This window comes from Drosophila serrata, unplaced genomic scaffold, assembly GCF_035046125.1.
Source record: "Drosophila serrata isolate PLE 108 unplaced genomic scaffold, ASM3504612v1 contig_245, whole genome shotgun sequence".
Lineage (NCBI taxonomy): Eukaryota > Metazoa > Arthropoda > Insecta > Diptera > Drosophilidae > Drosophila > Drosophila serrata.
The window spans coordinates 3,495,933-3,515,790 of NW_028257143.1; the positions used below are offsets into that span (position 1 = coordinate 3,495,933).

The window sequence follows — 19,858 nt, forward strand, 5'->3', positions numbered from 1 at the left end:
GACTTGGAATGCGCAAAACTGCCCTGAGTGGTTGCCGCCTGCTCATAACTCGTTGTCCTCATCGGCGAGTGGAGCCAGGGGCTGCAGAAATTCATCTGTTTGCGGTTCAAACACGTGCCGTGGCCAGAAATAATGTGTGCCGGAATCTGCCTGGACTAATGGCCGCACAACACGGTATTTGACTTAAGCCCAGTCCAGGGCCTTTGTCCAGGCTAATTCCAGCCCACGGAAGAATGCTAACTAAACTGGGATTTTGGTAAAGAGCGAACATTCAAATCTTTTTCAGAAGGTTCTTCCTCGGTATTTCTTCCCATCTGTAGCTCCTTTGTAGATCTGTGATCGAAGATCAAAAAGGGATAATATTTTGGAGCTCAGTATTTCTAAGTACAATTACATTTTTACAATTAATTTTTAAGAATTCATTAATTTTAATTTTAATTTTTAGGAAGATGAGACTTTTATTGATTTCAGTAAGATATTTCGTTTAACAATCTCTTCTTAATGCGGGTTTCCAGAATTTTATTTGGTTTCCTATTGAACCTCTAAGATAGATTGGGATTGGGACATGGGATTCTAAAAATCAAACTTAAAAAAAAAACATTTTAACTTAAGTTCTCCGCTCTATCTCTGGGCTCCTTAGAGGGAAAGAGATCTTCGTTCAGTGTTTGTAGTAGGCTAGCAGAGAGTCATGTATGTATGTTAATCCCATGTATGTTAAACCCATGTATGTTAATCCCATGTATGTCAAGCCTATGTTATATAAACCTATGTTAAGAAGATGTAAAGACCATGTGAAATGGGAGAAGTGGAGCATTCGATTGTGACGAGTGAAATAAAGAAGAACGAAATAAAACGCTTGGTTTAACCTTCCACATGTTTTTGATAATTAGAATGAAGTTTGTTTTCTTGATAACGCAGCCGTGAACTTGCTTTCTTCCCAATTATTCAAATTCTCTACTTTTGGGTCAATTGGCTTTTAACGAATATTCATCGATTTCTGTTGTTGCCAATTTCAGGTCAGGTTCCTGACACGCAGAGCTCGCCTTGATTTCGTTTAGATAATGGCCTATAAGGATAACCTGTAATTTCCACTATACAAAAAATCTAGTTGCCACCTTTCGGCTATAAGTAGCAAACGCACGAATAGGTCAGATTAAATGTGCCGTGTTTATTAATGTGCTTGTTGTCGTCTCTTCGGAGGTGCAGCTGCCGATAGGAAGCTTTACCTGAACATATGTATATATTTCACATTTATTAGCTTACAATGCAGTTTTCTGAATAGATAACCAGACAGAAGAAGATAGGCAATAGTTAAAAAAGAGAACGTCGAAGAGCGCAGCAGGTGCAGCGGTACACCTAAGCGCAAGTGATTAGGTCCCGGCGGTCTGCTCCGAACACAAGAAATAAAGCACATCGGTGATTCGATTGAGTATATTCATGAAGCCCTTGGCTTTTCAGTCAAAGTTTTCAGTCTCGTCAAACGGTTTGATTCAGACATATTCAGTACATTCTTGAATCATTTAAGGCACATTTGGGTCAGTGGCTTACAAAACATTACAACAATTTCCAAATTACTATACGACGTAAGTGCAGCTCTAAATGTTTAACCACTAAATGTTTATCAAAATTCTATATAGTTGCAGTCACCATGTTTCGCACACTTCCATTGTTCAAGACCGCCATGAAAGTGGACAGTGCCAGGGAAGAAACTCACGCTAATGTTCTGGTTTTTGTCGTCGCCTGTGCTCTGATCCGATTTATACCGATCATCGTAAGAAAGATAGCTTCCTAGAGATGCCTCCTTCAGCACTATCCTCTTTTTAATGTAAATGTCAAAAATACAGAGATTAATCCTTTGACTTTGTGGAAAGTCATTTAATAGGAATCTAAGACTGTCCTACGTAGATTTTTCCAGATAAATATATCGAAAACCTTCAAAGAAAAATACTATAAATTAAACTTTCACCATAAACCACCGGCTAGCCACATCCCCTATTTTTATTTAAATAAAATGGGTAACTTAACTATGTATGAAAATCAAGTTCTAAACACGTTCCATTATAGCAATTTACCCACTCATCAACTGCACCTAATCAGCATTTCCAGTGTCAAGAAAAGAACGGTCGTTTACCGCCTCATTAGAATCAGGACATCTAGCCATCTAGCAAACCGGCGCCAAAGGATCCATCTCTGGGACGAAACTACACAACAACAGACTCCGGAATAGAGAGGATATATTGCCGTAAAATCCCAGCAGAGCCTTGCACTGGCGGCAATGAATATTAATGAGATGTCATCAATCTTTCGTCAAATTAAAACGCACAGCTCTAACGGCCCAGAACGGTGAGCTTGGGTATCCGACGAGATTGAGTCTGAGTCCTGACAGGAGCAGACACATCTCCTTGGGTGTTGTGTGCGCACATCCTGCGGTAACTTTTCTAATTGTTGCCAGCACAACGCGAATAAATCAGCAGCCGAGAGAAGGGCCACTGCCACTGCCGCTACCACAACTAGTTGAAGGCCTTGAGGAATTTCGGCAATTTGTTTTCCGCTAGTTGAGTACTCCTAACAAACAGGGGAGAGCTGCTGGATAGGTAAGTCAGCCCTTAACCCTTTTGGGCCATGCGTCGTCACACGTCAGCGAACTATCATCACGCTTGTTTACACGCATAATTATGTGTGCCGGATTCCAGGAAACGCTTAGCATCGCCCTCAGGAAACCCTCCTCCACCTCCTCCTCCTCGTTTTCGTCCCGTCATCGTCCTCGCTCTGTTATCCTTGCGGCTTTTGGGGGCTGCCACGGAAGACGATTTAATGCCTCGTGACAGATTTCTCACTTGAACTTAAGATGACGGGCGGCGTCACAATTTGATGCTGATAATATGCTAATGAGGTTTGTTTATTTGATTTATATTCCCCTTGTCATGCCTTCGAAGGGAAGGTGTCGAAGCCTTCGGGCGAACAGGAGCAGCAGGTCGACGAGCTTCGCTCAAATCAAAGTTAAGTGGAAGTTAATCGCCTGTCGGAGGACAATTTCCCCAGCTCTATTGCAAAAATTTCGTTAAAAAAATATGTAAAAGCTAAAAATAAGTCAATATGATTGGGGAACGATAAAATTGATACCTATAATTACAACAGCTAAAAAAATAGTTGAAGTTCTAAAAGTTTATAAAGTCACAGTGTTAGCCCTGTTGTTTTAAGATTCCCCGGTTTTTGGGCAAACATCTTTTTGGGATGGGTAAAACTTGGTGAATTTATAATGTGGGATGGCTACAGATATCAGTTCAGAAAACTCATTCTAAGTAGAATCAAATATGCTCACTGGAATTATTAAGAGACAGATTCATTTACCGTGATTCATCACTGCTGGTATACCCAGTTCTAACAGTCAACATATGTCAGACCCCTCTAAAGCACTAATTGCGACCTACGCAGATGACATCGCAGTTATCTACAACTCCAGCTGTCACAGGGAAGCAGCCAAAGGACTACAGGAGTATCTTGTCAAACCAAACGGTGCAAACGATGGAACCTGAAGATCAATCCGACGAAAACAACGAACACCTGTTTCACACTGAAAACTCTAATAATTAATACCCCTATAATCCAACTAGAAGGAGTTACTCTAGAGCAGCAGTCGCAAGCAAAATACCTTGGCATTACCCTGGACAAACGCCTTACATTTGGCCTACATCTCAATAACACTGTTAAAAAATGTAATCTAAGGACACAGCAAGTACGCTGGCTTGTAAATAGAAGGAGCAAATTGCCACAGTATCCTGCCAATTTGGCTTTACGGTATAAAAATCTGGGGGATTGCAGCCAAAACCAATTACAAAAGGATTCAGGAAGCATAATAGACTGTCCCTGGTACGTGTGTGGTACCACTCTGTGATGTTAAGGTATAATTAGATGTCCTGTTTCTTCACTTAAAAAAAAAAAGAAAAAAAAAAAAACCGTGATTCATTTCAAAAAAGAACGAAAGGTTTTTGGACTACGTCAATGCAAGCTAGATTGAAGACTTTGCTGTGAACCTTGGTAAAGATCTTCATTCCTTTCAGGACCTACTTTGCTGGCTAAGGCCTGCAGGAAAGCTCGTATAGTCATTATCCTCAAGCCTTGCATACCCTCTTTCAAAAATCAATGGATCGCTTTCGCGTTTCTAACTCGGATTTGACCTGAAACACTAAGCTACTGACATTCTTTACTGACTGACCGATTACATCCTGAATTGGTTTTACCAGAAGCAGTATTTCGTGGCTGAAAATCTGAGGATGAAGCAAGTTTTAAAAAAAAAAAGTGCAGCACGAAATACCTTTTTTAAAATTGTGAATGCTCTTCTGAGCCAGAAGCTGTTTAAAATGTCGAAAAGTCAGTGGTCACTCACACTCTAGGAACCGTTGGGATTACGCTCTCCACCCGAGAAACCATCTTAATACATCGAAAGATGGTGAAATTCATGCTTGAAGGCAATGCCAAAAGGTTGCTATAGCTCCTCAAGTCTAACAATTACCTCCTTCTTTGTCAATACAGTCCACATTCTTGATCCAACTTGGAGGTATGGACTCCAGGTCTACGTTCCAGAGAAGTTGCCAATAATAAAGAACTAATAGGCTACTCAAAACACGACATCCTGGTGACACAAAAAGAATTAAACCATCATAAAAACCTGACCCATTATTACATACTTTACCTTTACTTGCATAAGTTAGTTCTTGCCCCATAGAGTGTCCAATAAATGCCACCACCTCTGAGTACCAACCATTTCATGATATTCCTTGATCCCTGAGTGTATGCTACGTGTATTTAACATATTTAAATTGCAAGCCTTGTTATCCACATTTCTTCAGCGGTTTATGGTCCAGCCCTACACGATAATAAGTATTTTAAATTAATGGAGACACTTCAAAATAATTATGAAGCACATGGCACCCTGGGAAGGAAGAGAGTCCTCTCTGCAAAAGGTACCTAGAGTGTTTTGCTTCGCTGTGTGTGTGTGGTGTGCTTACCTCTGGCACTTTTAAGATGTTGCCGTAACATATTTATGAAGTTCAATTATCATAAAATGCAAATGAAATCGTCATGGCCCAGAAAACGTCAACCTGGGCGGCCTTCGGGGAGTCCTTCTACCCACGCACCCCCGCAGGCCCCACCAAATGTTTTCACCCCCAATAAAACAAACCGAAGAGACACCTAACCCCGGACGTCGAGACATGGCCAAAATTAAGCAATTTACTTGCGATATCCGCCAGCGAAAGGGACGCCGACGCCCCTTTGACCCCAGATGGAGTCGGGAGTCGGGAGCCGGAAGTCGGGGGTGGCAAGAGGGAACTGGGCGCGAGAAAAGAACAATGTCTGTTTTGGGGAGGGACATCTTCTTGGGGCTCGGGGTTCTACTTCAGCAGAATTTTATCTGTCGGCTGGAGCTATTAAAAGAAATTAAGCTCAAAACTAAATTGCGTACAGGGGACCAAAGGAAAGGTGAGCAAAGTTAACCAGGAGGCACTACAAAAAATAAATACAGCTTTAGCCGTAAAATATTTTAGTTCACAATTCAAATTTCTGTTCCGATCAGCAGCCGAGACTATCTAGCATTGTTTGATTTATTTCTGTTTGTTTCTTTGCCAACTAGATTATAATATTTTATGATACTTTATTGAAACAGTAATTATCAGACCACTATATCTTTTTAAAGAGATTTATTTAAAGGATCTATAGAGAATAGTTTGCTTCGTGGTGAAGTTGATATAGATCAAGTTGATTTTTCGAACCCAAAGATTTCTGTTTCAATATAAATTTTTAAATTAAAAAGTACTTTAAAATTTTATAACTGAATTAAAGGAATATTAGCATACAAGCATCGAAGCTAAAAGCCATTTACTTATCTTTAAAAAAATATCAACTATTCAGTAATTTTTCGTCCCATTAAGAATGTTATAATTAAATAAAACTAATTTCGGGTTAACGCTTAAATATATACGTTTTTTTTCCTATTTCTAGCAGTGTAACTTGATGCGGGGACACTGGCACTACCAGCATTGAAATGAGAAACGATTATGTTTGGGCCCGCGACCCGGGCATAAAGAAATGCCAGAGAACAAGAGAACAACTTTTTAACTTGTTTGCCATGTTGCTATTTACAAGTCCTGTGGGACACCCCATCCTGTGACTTTCCATCCACCTGACTGCCGTCAGGTAACTTCACTGCCGCATTGCGCTGATGTTTGCGTATTTCGCGCCGTATTCCGCTTCTTTGTCCGCGGCATCGGCATTTGTCTCTCGACTCGTCTACTCCTCATCTCTCACTTGTCGCCATTAAGTTTGGTTTCTAGAGTTGCCGTAATATTTACATATACACTAACAAAAGGTATTGGTAGTTCGAGGACATGTCAGCAAAGCAATGTCAAATACTTCAATTTTGATCGATATTTTTGTATATGTTTGTTCTACTGGCTTATAACGTTGGATTTTCAGAAGTAAGAGCTGTTCAGTTGATGGTACCCATAGGATACTAGGATATAATAATTCCAAATGAACAAGAAAGGGAAATCTCCGATCCTAAAATAATTAAGTCCTGTTTGTTCTTCCTTCTGTCCAAGTGAGAAAATAGATTTCAGGGTATTTAAGAGATATAACCATATATCAGATCAAATGTGGCAACTACTTAGAAGTTAATCTACAACACTTGTATATTGTATGAGTGTATCTCAATTCTAGGGAATACATACTTCGGATTGGCTTCTCGTTTTTCTTTAGTTTTCTGGCGGTTTTTAGTTGGAATGGGGTGTACCTTGTGTGGTAGAGGCGGTTAACCAACCGTTATGGTAATTTAGTGGTGCAATTTTCTGGAAATTGATGCTGTTGCTTAGAGCATTTGACCAGGGGCGCAAGGAAGCAGTGTCGCCATTTTAGACTTTTTCGAGACAGATCTATTTTGCGATGTAATATACATATTACATATGTACATATGGATGTGTATATTCATATGCATCATTCAAGTGGGTTGAGTCTCGTACCCGCCAGAAGCTTTTCCAGCAAGTTAATAAAAATAAAAATTCAGAAGCGGTATTCTTTTGCTATCGAGATGATCAGCAAGCCCGTATAAGCAGCAAAGGAGTCGGGGAGCTCGCATTCATAGAAAGCACTATAAATGCTGAGCAGTATCTCTCCATACTCCAATCAAATTTGAGGCAGAGTGCTAAAAAATTTGGCTTAATGGACAAAGAAAAGCCGAAATTCAAATTTTACCAAGACAATGACCCCAAACATAAGGAGCAAACTGCCAAAAGGTTATAGATACATCTCCTCAGAGCCCTGATATGAACCCGATTGAAAATTTGTGGGTTTATTTAAAGAAAAAAGTGGCTAAAAGGCAACCGAGGAATCGAGCAGACCTCAAAACTGCCGTGCTGGAAGAGTGGCAGAGGATTCCATTGGAATATGACATGGAAAAGCTAATCAATTCCATGAAAAAACGCATCCAGCATATAGTAAATGCTAAGAGGGGGGGCACACAAAGTACTAAAATTAATAAAATATTGTTTAAGTTGTTAAATATATCCTTTTAGCTGTAAGTTTTGTATATTGTGTAGAGTTTATTGACAGTGTCAAAAATGTGAAAAGTTATTTTTTGTTAATTTTTTGTTAAATCTTGAATTGTTTTGTTTATGTTTTTGAATATTATTATTAAGAGTTATCCAATAAATGGATATCCATTGAAAAAAATTTAAAAACCTTACTAAAAGCGTTATATTTGCATGCAAAGTCAAAACATATTATTAATTTTCAGTGTGTAAACAGTTTCTTGACATACTGTATGCAACAGTCAAGTGGGCTGAGTCTCATACCCGGCAGAAGCTTTTCCAACAAGTTAATAAAAATTGAACAGAAATGTAAATTTGTTATTCAGGCATTGTTATAATTGTGTACACCTTTTGTGACGATTGACATTTTTTTAACAAAAAATAGATTAATTAATAAATTTAAAAAAATGATTGTATGGATTATGAATTCAATCGATTGTTTTAATTTTCATACCTGTGACTAAACATTTGAGGGTAAGAAGCGGCTGGTAACCCGGCTGAACATAGGAAACTTGTTATCGATCCAGAAGGAGATTTTGTATTTGATTATTATCATACTATAGTAGGCTAACACATATTATTCATCAATTCATGCGTTACCTTGTGTTCTGTAGTTTATTAACATAGTCAGGCTGAGAATGTAAGCGCCAGTCGACATTTAGTAGAAAACTTAAAAAGAATTGTGAATAAGAGCAAAGGGAATTAAATGAAGTCACCAACAATAGAAAGTTTAGTATACATTTATGAAGGCAATTAATGATGAAGTGAAATGTACATGTATTATTAATGGTTTGGGATGCACCTGATGGAAATGGTAAGATATTGTTCACGTCCAACTAAGCGGTAGCAATAGCTTCTTCTAGAATACCGCATATGAACATACCTTACCTCTCATGAAACATTAAAATTACCTTGAAATATTCAAACTGTTGAAGAACCAATACAAATGTAATATTGTAAATAAATGTAAAAATCTTACCGCGAAATTTTGACAGTGACTGTTAAACAACTTAATGATTCATTTGCATCTGGAATATATAAAAGGCGATGGAAGTTGTTCCAATTAAAATGTGAAGAAAGCATCAAAGTCACTAAATAGTTTAATTCAACATATGATAATAGGCTGCGATGCAATGGCATTGCTTCTTATGTAGTGGTGGAAAATATATTGAAAATACATAGTTTACGATGTATCGATTCCCAACCCGAATCGATGATCAACTATCGATTGTGAAATCCGTCTTCTCTCAACTCTAAGTTCTGCCTTCCATTTTACGTCAAAATAATAGTTTCAAGTTATTTTCATAAACTTTGTGAATATAAAAGCACAACCGGAAGACGTTCGAATACAGACTCATTTGTTTGTAGTCTTTAAAACTATAAACGATGTCTGGGCCTGAGAATAACGACAACTTGATACCGCAGGTGGAATCAGAAACCCTTTGCCATGACTTGGATAATTTAGGGAATAACGTGGAAAATGAACTAAAAACATGCGACTGTAATCTCAATGGAGTAGCAGGTAAGACATTACGAAGTCAAAACATACATATGTATGTACATGTAGTTATATTAAAATAAGGATATATATCATTTTTATTTTTGTCACTGAAAAATTATGATAAAAAGACATCATTTTATAAGGTTTCTGGTTGAGTATTAAAATATATTTCTTAAACGTTTATATTTTCAGATGATAGCGCTTCCAAAATAAGGTTTGTTTCACTTTATCTATTATAATTCAAGAAGTATAATAAATTTGGTTTTTTACTTTTATATAGTTTGATTTTGCAAATCGTTAAACAAATTCCCGATAAGGAAGCTACTGAATCTTTACAAAAACCTGTGACAGATTATACAGTAAATGGAATCATGGGTAAGGATATACATATATGTATATTTGTGTTGTATGTAATCCATTTCTAACTTTCAAAATTCAGAAGTCAACTGTTTGAAGACTGAGGTTAAAACCATCGAAACCCCTACAATCCTTCAAAAATTGTCAATTTTGAGATCAACACAAAACTTTCTATAAAAAACATGGGGTCAATTGAAAATGAAAGCAATTATTCGGATATAAGAACGAATAATATGCCCTTAACTGAAGAAGAATCCCCTAAAGACCATACAAGTTCCATAACCGAGAAACCCGTCGAGGAAGCGTTTTCAGCAGATCAATGCGAAACATCTCCAGAGAAGATTGTAAACTCAGAAACTTGTAATCAGAATCTGGAAAGTACCAAAGATATCAAGGAAATCAAGGTATCGGGAAGTAGTTCTGAATCTGTAAATGAATTGCTGGAAAATAATCAATGTGAAACATCTCCAGAGAAGATTGTAAACTCAGAAACTTGTAATCAGAATCTGGAAAGTACCAAAGATATCAAGGAAATCAAGGTATCGGGAAGTAGTTCTGAATCTGTAAATGAATTGCTGGAAAATAATCAATGTGAAACATCTCCAGAGAAGATTCTAAACTCAGAAAAAAATTGTAATCACAATCTGGAAAGTACCAAAGATGTCAAGGAATCGGGTAGTGGCTCTGAATCAATGCAAAATCAATGCGAAAAATTACCAGAGAAGATTATAGACTCGGAAACTATTTGTACTCACAATATGGAAAGTACGATATATATCAAGGAATCAGGAAGTACCTCTGAATCTGTTAATGAATTGCTGAAAAATAATCAGTGTGAAACATCTCCAGAGAAGATTGTAAGCTCAGAAAGAATTTGTACTCACAATATGGAAAGTACCAAAGATATCAAGGAATCGGGTAGTAGCTCTGAGTCTGTTAATGAATTGCTGGGAAATAAAAACAGCGTGGTATTGGAATCTGGTGAGTTGTCCCAAGACCCCACCGTGAATGTGAAACAGGATCGGGTTCAAGCTGCAAGGGAGTCCCACGATCTAGAAGACGGCGAAGTATCCGACGATGATGATGAAGCTACACTCAAAGTGCCAGTCTGTCGGTTTTACGTTCGGAATGGTTGCAGCTGGGGCAACAACTGCCGCTTCCGTCATCCCGGGGCAAGTAAAAAGGGAAACTATGTAATGTTTGAAAATAAAGTCCTTCCAGTTGTCAGCACTCCACTTCCTCTTGGTGAGTCCTTATGAATTTACTCGTAGAAATAAAAAAAAATAGTGTCTTTACTGAATCTTTTTAAATTTTCTAAATAGCTTGGACACCACCTATGCCACCAGTATTCCCATTCAACTTAAACAACGTTAACTCCGATCGCTACTACTCTCAGGATCAGCCGGAAGGGTCGAAACGGTCTCCGTTGTTGCCGACGCCATCGTTTAACGATATTTTGTTGGCTCAGAAGAACTATCGCAAATTGGGCGATATACAGCGATCTGTTCCCAATATGGAAAAGGCAAAACCGATTGTGTGGCAAAGTCGACCGAACATCAGTTCTCCCAGCCCCACTACCTCGCAATGGTCACCACCGCGAACGAGCGTCTCACCAGCAAGACATTCCAATCATATTCGAGTAGAAGTCAGGTCAACAGACACAGCAAATCCAACCTGTAAGCCCTCCGTCAAGCGTTGCCGTTTGCCAAGTCCTTCACAATCACCTGTCACCAAAATTCGCGGACCTCGTACTCCCCCAAGCAGTCCTCCAGTACGTCAGAGTGCTACGATTCAAACGGCACCAAAAAGACAACGTCTTTATACTTATTTATCAAGTTCCACGGACTCGTCTGAATCATATAACTACACGTCCAGCACCGAAAGCTCAGAGGACAGCTCATCTTCATCCGATTCTGATAGAGAATTTAGGAGAAAGATCTCCCGACGAATTGAAGAGAAACAACCTTCAAGGGTACCGACTAAGTCAAGTTCAAGGACACCAACCAAATGTACATCGAGGCATGTAGATAAGTGCTCATCAGGACGACACGAAACATCTGTAATGAAACGAACCTCAAAGCATACTTCAAAATCAACGTCCCGGAAAAATTCGTCAAAAACAAAAAAAAAGTCATCAAAGAGAATGCTAGAAGATTCTTCAAGGTTCCCGTCAAAAACATCAAGGAAGTCCTTTTACGAAGGAAGTAGTTCCAGCCTAGGTAGAAGGGAGTACTTACTATTGAAATTATTACAAGTCGAGGAGCAAATCGCTAAAAAGAAGAAGAAAATGAACATGAAGGGATAAAATAATTAATATATATTATAATTATTTAATTGAAAGTGCCAGTGTTGGCTAATGAAACTTTGTATAATTTTATATATTTTTGTATAATTTGTATAACGGCTATAAATATTTAAATAAAAATGATTTTTATAATTCCATAATTTAGCTTTAAATTGAATTTATATAGTAAAACACAAGTTGGTCTTAATGATCTTATGATCTTGGTTAGCTATGCATCGATATTAACGGATTTAGGATTATTGTAAAGCGCGTTTGCCATTTGAAAAATAAATCTTAATCACTGGACACATTTCTAAACTTGATTTACAGGACGTTTAGAAGAACGTTAATTTGTAAAAACTCCCATGATTATCATTCGGTGTCATCATTATTCTATACATATATACCAAACTTGAAGGGTATCTAAGGTATTTCATTTTGTATCGTGTATGTTTATTATTTAAAAATACTGTTCCTACCTACTAGAAACCAAAGGTAGCATATTCTTTATCTCACTTCGTAACTAAGAAACTTGCGAGCCCTGAATCCCATCCTCAATCGGGATTGATTCAATGCGACCGTGTAAACACTCACGTAGCTATGTAAATCCAGAGCTGGCTAACGGCCAGGTGGCAGAGGCGTCATGGCCATAAACCACGACGACCACGCTTAACGAAATGCAGTCGGGGTCCGGGGCTCAAAGGCAGCAACAAACTTTGGCTGGGTGCAATAATAAGTGAGCGCATCTGTATCTGTACTGCTCCGAGTGTGTGTCCGTGTATAGTCTCTGCTAATATCCTTGTTAATATTATTAAACATAATTTATGGATTTGTTTAATTTGTATTTAGTAACGCTTCGCCAGGCAACTCCGGCTACGTGACTCCCAACTCCGGGCTCTGGGGGAAAACTTAAGATCTGCGGTCGTCTGGTTTGTTTTTCCGCCCGCTCTGCCAGCTGAGCCAGATGCCCGCCACATCCTTGGGCGCCTCCTGCCCCCCTTTCGCCACCCATCGTCCTCGTCCTCGTCGCCGTCGTCGTCGTCGTCCTGGTGGAACAATTACATGGGTGTGACTAATGAATTTATCTGCTCATCAGCATCTCCACAGACTTGCATGCATGGCCATGGCCTGTGTACCGGGTGTTGCCGTCTCAGTAAATATTATGTAGATTTCCTAACACAAATTATGTTCAGCTTGCCGGCATTCTGCGTGCTATTATCCGGTAGTTGCAAAGGCTACAAGTTTATGAGAAGCCCGTTCCTTAACTTAAAAACAAACACAGGACTTTTAGCAAGAGTTTCTTTTGTAGCAAAAGCTATGATTAATTGTAATTTTAAGCATTATCAATATATGATCATTTAAGTTTTAATTGTTGAACTACTCCCAATATTTTGTAAACTATTTCGTTATTGAGAATTTCTAAGAATTTGTAGCATCTCTAATAGAAACACACACAATTTAATTTGATTGCGGAATCATTTTATTAGCAACATAATAATGATTTGTTGTTCCGTTCTGTTTTGCTCTCGCAAACAGATATATTTATAAATTAAGTTTGCATAACATGGTAATTAATATGGAGTTGTTAACAAAGTGTGGAGACAAACTAAAAACCAAAAAGTGATAACTATATAGAGCACATTGTAAGAAAAATAAGCAAAGTATAGTTATTTCAACTTATTCATCGCCTTTGTTGTTCAATTCTTCTTTTATCAATAGAATTTCATCGTTTAGATAATGTAAAGCAACAATTACAGCCACTATTAGCAATTGAATAAATATTATCTGAAATACAATATTTTATAAATAAATATTTTAAAATTTCATAGAAACTTTAAACTTGCCCTTGTCATATAGCAGACATTAAATCGCCAAAGGGAATAATATTTGGAATCGAAAGTCTTTTGTAGAATTTGCTTAATATCCTTGCCCAGAGATCGAAGTCTCTTGGGTATAGCATCGCGTTGGACCAGAAAAGAATCCACATCCTTCAAAAAGCTCTCGCACTATAAATAAATTCTAGATTAATTTACTTGTTTTTATAAATATTAATTTTACTACGTTACTTCTTTTTCCATTGCAGCCTGAACAAGCATCAGGCAGATGTAGTCACTTGCAATACAGGCATATATGGACGCATTTGCCGCATAGAAGATTCTTTGCTTCCGATCTTCGAAGAGAACGTGCCAAGTGTGTCGGTAGTATATATAGGAATATATACCTCCCAGAAGACAGTTTCCATTTAAAGCAAAGAGCAACATTAACGAAGATTGCAATGACTGAAAAAGACAATGAAATCTACTACCAATGGCCTCTAACTTCCTCTTTTGGAGTTCCATAGTGTCCAGACTGGTGTTAACTGTTGAAATGGTAAAGGAAGTGGACGCCTCAGTTGATTGTTTTCTGGTCAAATTGGCACTTAGCTCATTCACTACGTTTTTCTTGATCTCTTGCAATTCGCCACGAGTTAGCCAGGCCAAAATATTGTACAGTCTCGAGGATCCAGATAGAATCAGGTGAGGAAGGAAGAGAGCAGTTCCGATCATGATATCCTGGCGTGGAGGCAGTTCGAATTTCATTTCGTAGGATATGTATAGTACAAAACCAAGCAGAATTCCAAATGTGGATACCAAAAGAGCATAGGCTACGGCTTCATCTTTGCTTAGTCGCTGATCTCGGATTGAAAATGATTCCACCAAGGAATTAACCTTTCCGATAGCTCTTACTGAAGAGTAAATGGCAAAGGAAATTACTTTTACGCCCAATAATAGCTGCATTCTGGTTAATCCATAAAGAAATGGCGACACATCCTGAAGGACCTTTAGTAACGATGATGTGGGATCAAAGTGCTGGGAAAAACAAGCAGCATAGATGCATCCCAGTACAAAAGTATGGACAACTCCCGGCAGGGACACTCTAAACCTTTGCGATTTCTTCTCGAACCAATACATTTGGTAGCCAGTGAGCAAAAGCACCACATTTGTGACACGCAAAACCCGGGATTGAACCATTTTTTCTATATATTTCAAGTTTCCGCTTTGAACACCGAACTGACACTGATGCTTCCAATTTCGAACTACAGAATTGGGCTTCAGATCGATTTAGAGATTTTATCTAACCGCCGAAATGTGACGAACTGTGTGAAGTAGCGTGAAGCATTTTAAAATATAAATACGTAAATACTTGTTGGAATTATAACGATTATTGGTTTTTAGAGTAATTTATAATGTTTGAATATTAATGCAATGAACTTGAAGACACACCCTAAAATATTTACACAGTTAGGTACATACAAACAATACAATACAGAGATTTGTTTTCTAAATTGTAGCTTTCTAACAACCATTCAATAAATGAACAATTAAAGATTCAGTCAAAGTAAAGACTCAATCACCTCTTATGTATTCTTAATGTAAAAAGTGTCATTTTTGTATTTTGTACATAGGTAATACAACTGAGTGCCAGTCCTAAAGTTGATCAGCATTAACAGACTATACTATTAGAGTTATATAATTCCCTCCATAGCGATTTTTCTATTATTTTTAAGGTAACTGAAGGGGTATCCAGATCATTTTTGAAGTAATGTAAATGTCAATTAATGTAAATTTAAATTAGAAGTGAATGTACTCAAAGTAGCATACATAAAGTACCCCTCTTAGGTGCTGAACATTGCATTGTCGGAACCCTCAAAGGTCTTTCATGGATTAAATACAGATTAAATACAACTTCGGCATATCAAAGAAGATCAAGATAATCAGTTATCATAAATAGTTCTTAGCAGAATGTACCAAAGAGATCAACTGTAAATTATTTTGAAATCTTAAGGTAAGCCCCCTATTATTGTCTAAAATCAACAAGTAAGGAGTTAGCACTGTTTTGCGTGACAAATTAACAAGATACAACAGTTCCAACATCGCAGTATCGTAACCTGGCGGCGTCTCCAAAGAAATTAGTTTGCTTGCACTTCTTTGGTTAATTAAAATGTGGAGTACCCCCAGACATTTGAGGCATTAACAGCTCCTAAAACCAACAATGAAAAATAGTTTCGGTTAAGTGGAGCGCATCTTCCATGCGTGGATGTGAGTCAACATGGAGATAGCGTTGGATGTCGGCAACTTGGAAACGGCTTCCTAGGACAGATGTCTTGTGTGTGGGCCACAGGCAGCACACCGCCCGTGTCAACATTAGAAATTAGAAAGAATTAAAAAGGCAGTGCCGGCATTGCACGAAGCAAATATTTGCCAATTGTGTGAAATCTGAGGAAGCCAGCTGGTGTTCTTTCATCCACCACGCCGTGTTGGTTTTGTCAGAACATAAAGGTAAACATTAAGTGAAGTAAATTGAGATCTGCCGAGGGGAAGATCGTCAAACGATCTCTAAGAGGGGGGACACTTTATCAGAACTGGTAAATAACCTTATTAACAACGAGATTGGAGACTGTACAAAGTCATAAATAATACAATTATTCTATACTAGCTGTACCCTGCCACGTTTCTCTGTGGCATATTATGGTTAAGAGGGCACTTCTGAATACATCAAGGTTCTAGCAAAATCATCTTCCTGGCATAAGGTGAAGAAGGCAGTCAGAGTTGTCGCTGGCCGATTCAGGACTCTTTCTTGCACATTTTTTTCTGTGAAATAGACACGTTGACCATTCTCCAAATGGACTGCCACGTTTCTCTGTGGCATATTGTGGTTGAACGCATAAGAAATAAGTCAAACAAAAAATAATCATTTTCAAATTAATTTAATTCTGTAATACTTGTTGGTATACAATATTCTTTGTTTCTCCATTCTCCGCGTAAATATAAAGACTTTTTGGTTTTCCGACTCGTGAACACGCAACATATAATTGTCCGTGTGAAAAACAATCTTCATCCAAATCCAGACCACACAACTCCAGAGATTGACCTTGAGCTTTATTTATGGTCATTGCAAACGCCAAACGAATGGGAAACTGCAATCTCTTGTACTGCAACGGTGTATCTGTTGGGATCATAGGAATCCTAGGAATGAGGACATCTTCACCTTTGAAAGGACCAGTTATGATCGTTGCTTCTACTATGTTGTTCATCAATTTCTTGACTGCGAGTCGCGTACCGTTGCAGAGTTTCGGCTGATTTATATTCCGGAGCATGTAATCGGCACACCTATTTTTAATTTCAGTATGTGTGGTGGCATTCCAGGCAGATCAAGTGAGTTTAGAAATTCGGTAGGGTAATTAACTGCTTCCTCTGCTTCCACAACGGTATCTATCGACTTATATGTAATTTCGTCAGTTTCTATGCTTTTTTGGATTACATGATTGAGCTGGTAGACATCTTTGTTCTTGGCAGCGAGAATCGCTCGTCCACTGAGCCAATCGTGATTCCTATAATTTATTCGGATATTGGGGAACACTTTTTGGATAAGTTCTTCCTTCGATGTAACTAAATTACAGAAATTTCCGGGCAATACTATTTTTCTCGACGTCTCATTGACTGGCAGCTTTCCGTTCCCAATGTCCAGTAGCTGTCGTGAGAATACGTCGGCTGAGTCATTGTTCTGTAACTGGACACGCATATTCGTCTTCAACTGTAATGTACGTACACGTTTCCACAATATAGAATATTTCAGGCAAGCATTTATCTCGTCAGCTGGTGTCGATCGGGAAATCACAGGCAACGTTTGTCTGAAATCCCCTGCGAGCAATATTAACGCGTTCCCATGCATTGCTCTCAGCCGCTCAGTCTCTCGGAAGGAGGCCCGTTCTTCGTCAGTCATATTCGTAATCTTACGTCTTTTTGCTTCTGTATTGCGAATACAACGACCCAATCTCGACTTTTTTGGTGGCATGACTTCGTTTCTTACTGAACCTGAACAAAAAATAAAATTTTTATCTCCAATTTCTTCTTTCAATATGTTTTTAATGTTTGACAGGAAATGCTTTGATTTGCCTGTAGAGGGCGCAGTAGTAGAGGCACGGGGAAACGCTAAAAAAATAGATATATTCGCAACCGCAGATAAGCTATCAACATCAAAAGTAGTCAATAACCGAGCTGGAACCTCAACGCATGTTCTCTAAAAATTTGGGCTTAAACGGTTCAGAACTTTTCAAGTTTCTTCTTTCAATATGTTTTGAATGTTTGACAGGAAATGCTTTGATTCAGCTGGCTGCCTGTAGATGGCGCAGCAGTAGGGGCACTTGGAAACGCTAAAAAATAGATATATTCGCAACCGCAGATAAGCTATAAACATCAAAAGTAGTCAATAACCGAGCTGGAACCTCAACGCATGTTGTGTAAAAATTTGGGCTTAAACGGTTCAGAACTTTTCGAGTCTATGAAGGATGTAGACACGAACAGAGCATTTTTATATATATAGATTGTTGGATCCAAAGGAAAACATAAGTTTCCTTATCCAATAAGTAACATATATGTATGTTGTAATTCATAACAAATCCATTTAATTTATTTCTTTAGAAAAGATTTAATATATTTTTATTTAAGTACACTAATTTGTACAAAGTATATAAGTTGCTAAGGAACTTAATGATCCCTAAACCTGCAGGAGAGTAGAGAAAATAAAAATACAGCTTAGCAAAGGTGATATTTACCTAATTAAAAAACAAAATATTGAAATAAATGGAGTTGAATTGTAACTGTAATAAAAATAAGGTATTACTTTTGCTATGTGTTGCAACTTTTTTCTACAGGCCTACCCCTTTATAAAGATTCCAAACTTTTTATTTAATTAATTTAATTTAATTTAATTCAATTGCCAGTCAGTTTGTATGCGTTGTATATAAGTGCTTAGAGTAAATATAATTAATACAATCAAGCATTTAAGTAAGCCTATTAAATATAAAATCCAAAATGCTGAGGCTCCCAAACCATATAAATTCTACCTCACTTTGAAATCAATACTTCCTTTAAAAGCTTTATTTCCCTTTTTTGAGCCGACTAAAAGTCATAATTCAATAAATAAATGCAAGGATGACGTTTGGACAGGTCGCCAACATATCGCTTGGAGTACACTTAAAAATGCGTCCAGGGTTCTGTGCTCCATTTTTTTCCATTTTTACGAGTTAGGTGTGGAGTGTCCTCATAAATGGAGTAAAATTTACGGCCACTTTTTGGCCAGGTAAAAGAACAACAAACGAGGAAGCAGCTCGACCTGACTCGGTCTTGTGATTATCCTATCGACTGGGCCGATCGAGAGGGCAGCAAAGGGGTAGAGGGTTGCAAATCTATTAACGCATAGCTACGGACGTTACGGCTGAGTTGTCCTTGGCAGGCTGCATCGCCGTAATCCCAATTCCCCAACCACGGTAAAGGACACTCGGTCCCCATTGATGCCATGCACTGGAGTCAACGACAAGGCTAAAGCTAAAGCTACTGGGGTGAGTTGCGTGTAATTGATGCCCATCAGGGTCACTCCGTTTCATCTTGCAAATTGTGTTTATAATTTAAGTACTTTATAATATTATGTGCCTAATATTTAAGAAGTAAAGAGCTAAGTTAAGTTGTACAGCTTCAATTACCATTCAATTCAAACATTTTGAATGATGATTGAGTGCCCCTAGTGCCATTTTTTCAACAATCATTTGGCAACTTTCTTTCTATTTGTCGCTTTTCTGTTGCTCGGCTGTTACACACAATGATGCCGCCGATCCAGTTCCAGTTGTGCGACTCTCCAGGAAATTATGATGCATTTTTATGGATATTCAGTGTTTTTGCTTGGGTGCAGTTTTTCGACACGGATTACGTTTCGTCAACTGGAAGGGGAGGGAGCTGCCCGAAAAACAGATCTGCCAGGGGATGAGGCTTCATTTTTTATTTTTTCATAAGCTTCCGGGGCTACGCGTGCTGAAAAATATTTTGCTCTTTTTTCCCGATGCTTTCGGCTGCTGCCTCCAAACTGATTTATGCCCCTTGATGGACGACAGGATTGGGCAATGGACAAGAATGCAACGAGTGCAACCAAACAGGCACCACCCAGAATGGAGAAAAAAACCCCACTGAAATTGAGGGCGAGTAAAAATTTATGCATTTTCATTGATATGCAAAGCGCCGCTGCAGGCCGAAGATGAAGAAGAGAGAAGAGAAGAACTTGTGTGCGCGTTTCCGTTTCCGGTGCATGGCCTGCAAGGGC

At 38.3% G+C, this 19,858-nt stretch overlaps 3 protein-coding genes across 3 annotated transcripts; 2 read left to right on the top strand and 1 right to left on the bottom strand.

Moving 5' to 3' along the window:
* Positions 1–1,445: 1,445 nt before the first annotated feature.
* Positions 1,446–1,885, top strand: LOC110185117 (uncharacterized). Its single transcript, XM_020953809.2, has 2 exons — positions 1,446–1,583; positions 1,638–1,885. Exon 2 carries the CDS (start codon positions 1,649–1,651, stop codon positions 1,790–1,792), a length of 144 nt encoding a protein of 47 aa, XP_020809468.1. The 5' UTR covers positions 1,446–1,583; positions 1,638–1,648; the 3' UTR covers positions 1,793–1,885.
* A 7,366-nt stretch (positions 1,886–9,251) lies between these two features.
* Positions 9,252–11,883, top strand: LOC110185049 (uncharacterized). Its single transcript, XM_020953713.2, is given in 5 exon segments — positions 9,252–9,298; positions 9,365–9,459; positions 9,524–9,547; positions 9,550–10,686; positions 10,764–11,883. Coding segments are annotated over 4 exon segments (2,148 nt in total). The 5' UTR covers positions 9,252–9,298; positions 9,365–9,455; the 3' UTR covers positions 11,747–11,883.
* Positions 11,884–13,782: 1,899 nt separating this feature from the next.
* Positions 13,783–14,736, bottom strand: Grl40a (Gustatory receptor-like 40a). Its single transcript, XM_020953679.2, has one exon. The coding sequence runs from the start codon at positions 14,734–14,736 to the stop codon at positions 13,783–13,785; it is 954 nt and encodes a 317-aa protein (XP_020809338.2).
* Positions 14,737–19,858: the final 5,122 nt, after the last annotated feature.

What these genes read in the sequence shown, in the direction of transcription:
- LOC110185117 (XM_020953809.2), top strand. Translation starts at nt 1,649, where the DNA reads ATGTTTCGCACACTTCCATTGTTCAAGACCGCCATGAAAGTGGACAGT.
- Grl40a (XM_020953679.2), bottom strand. Translation starts at nt 14,736, where the DNA reads ATGGTTCAATCCCGGGTTTTGCGTGTCACAAATGTGGTGCTTTTGCTC.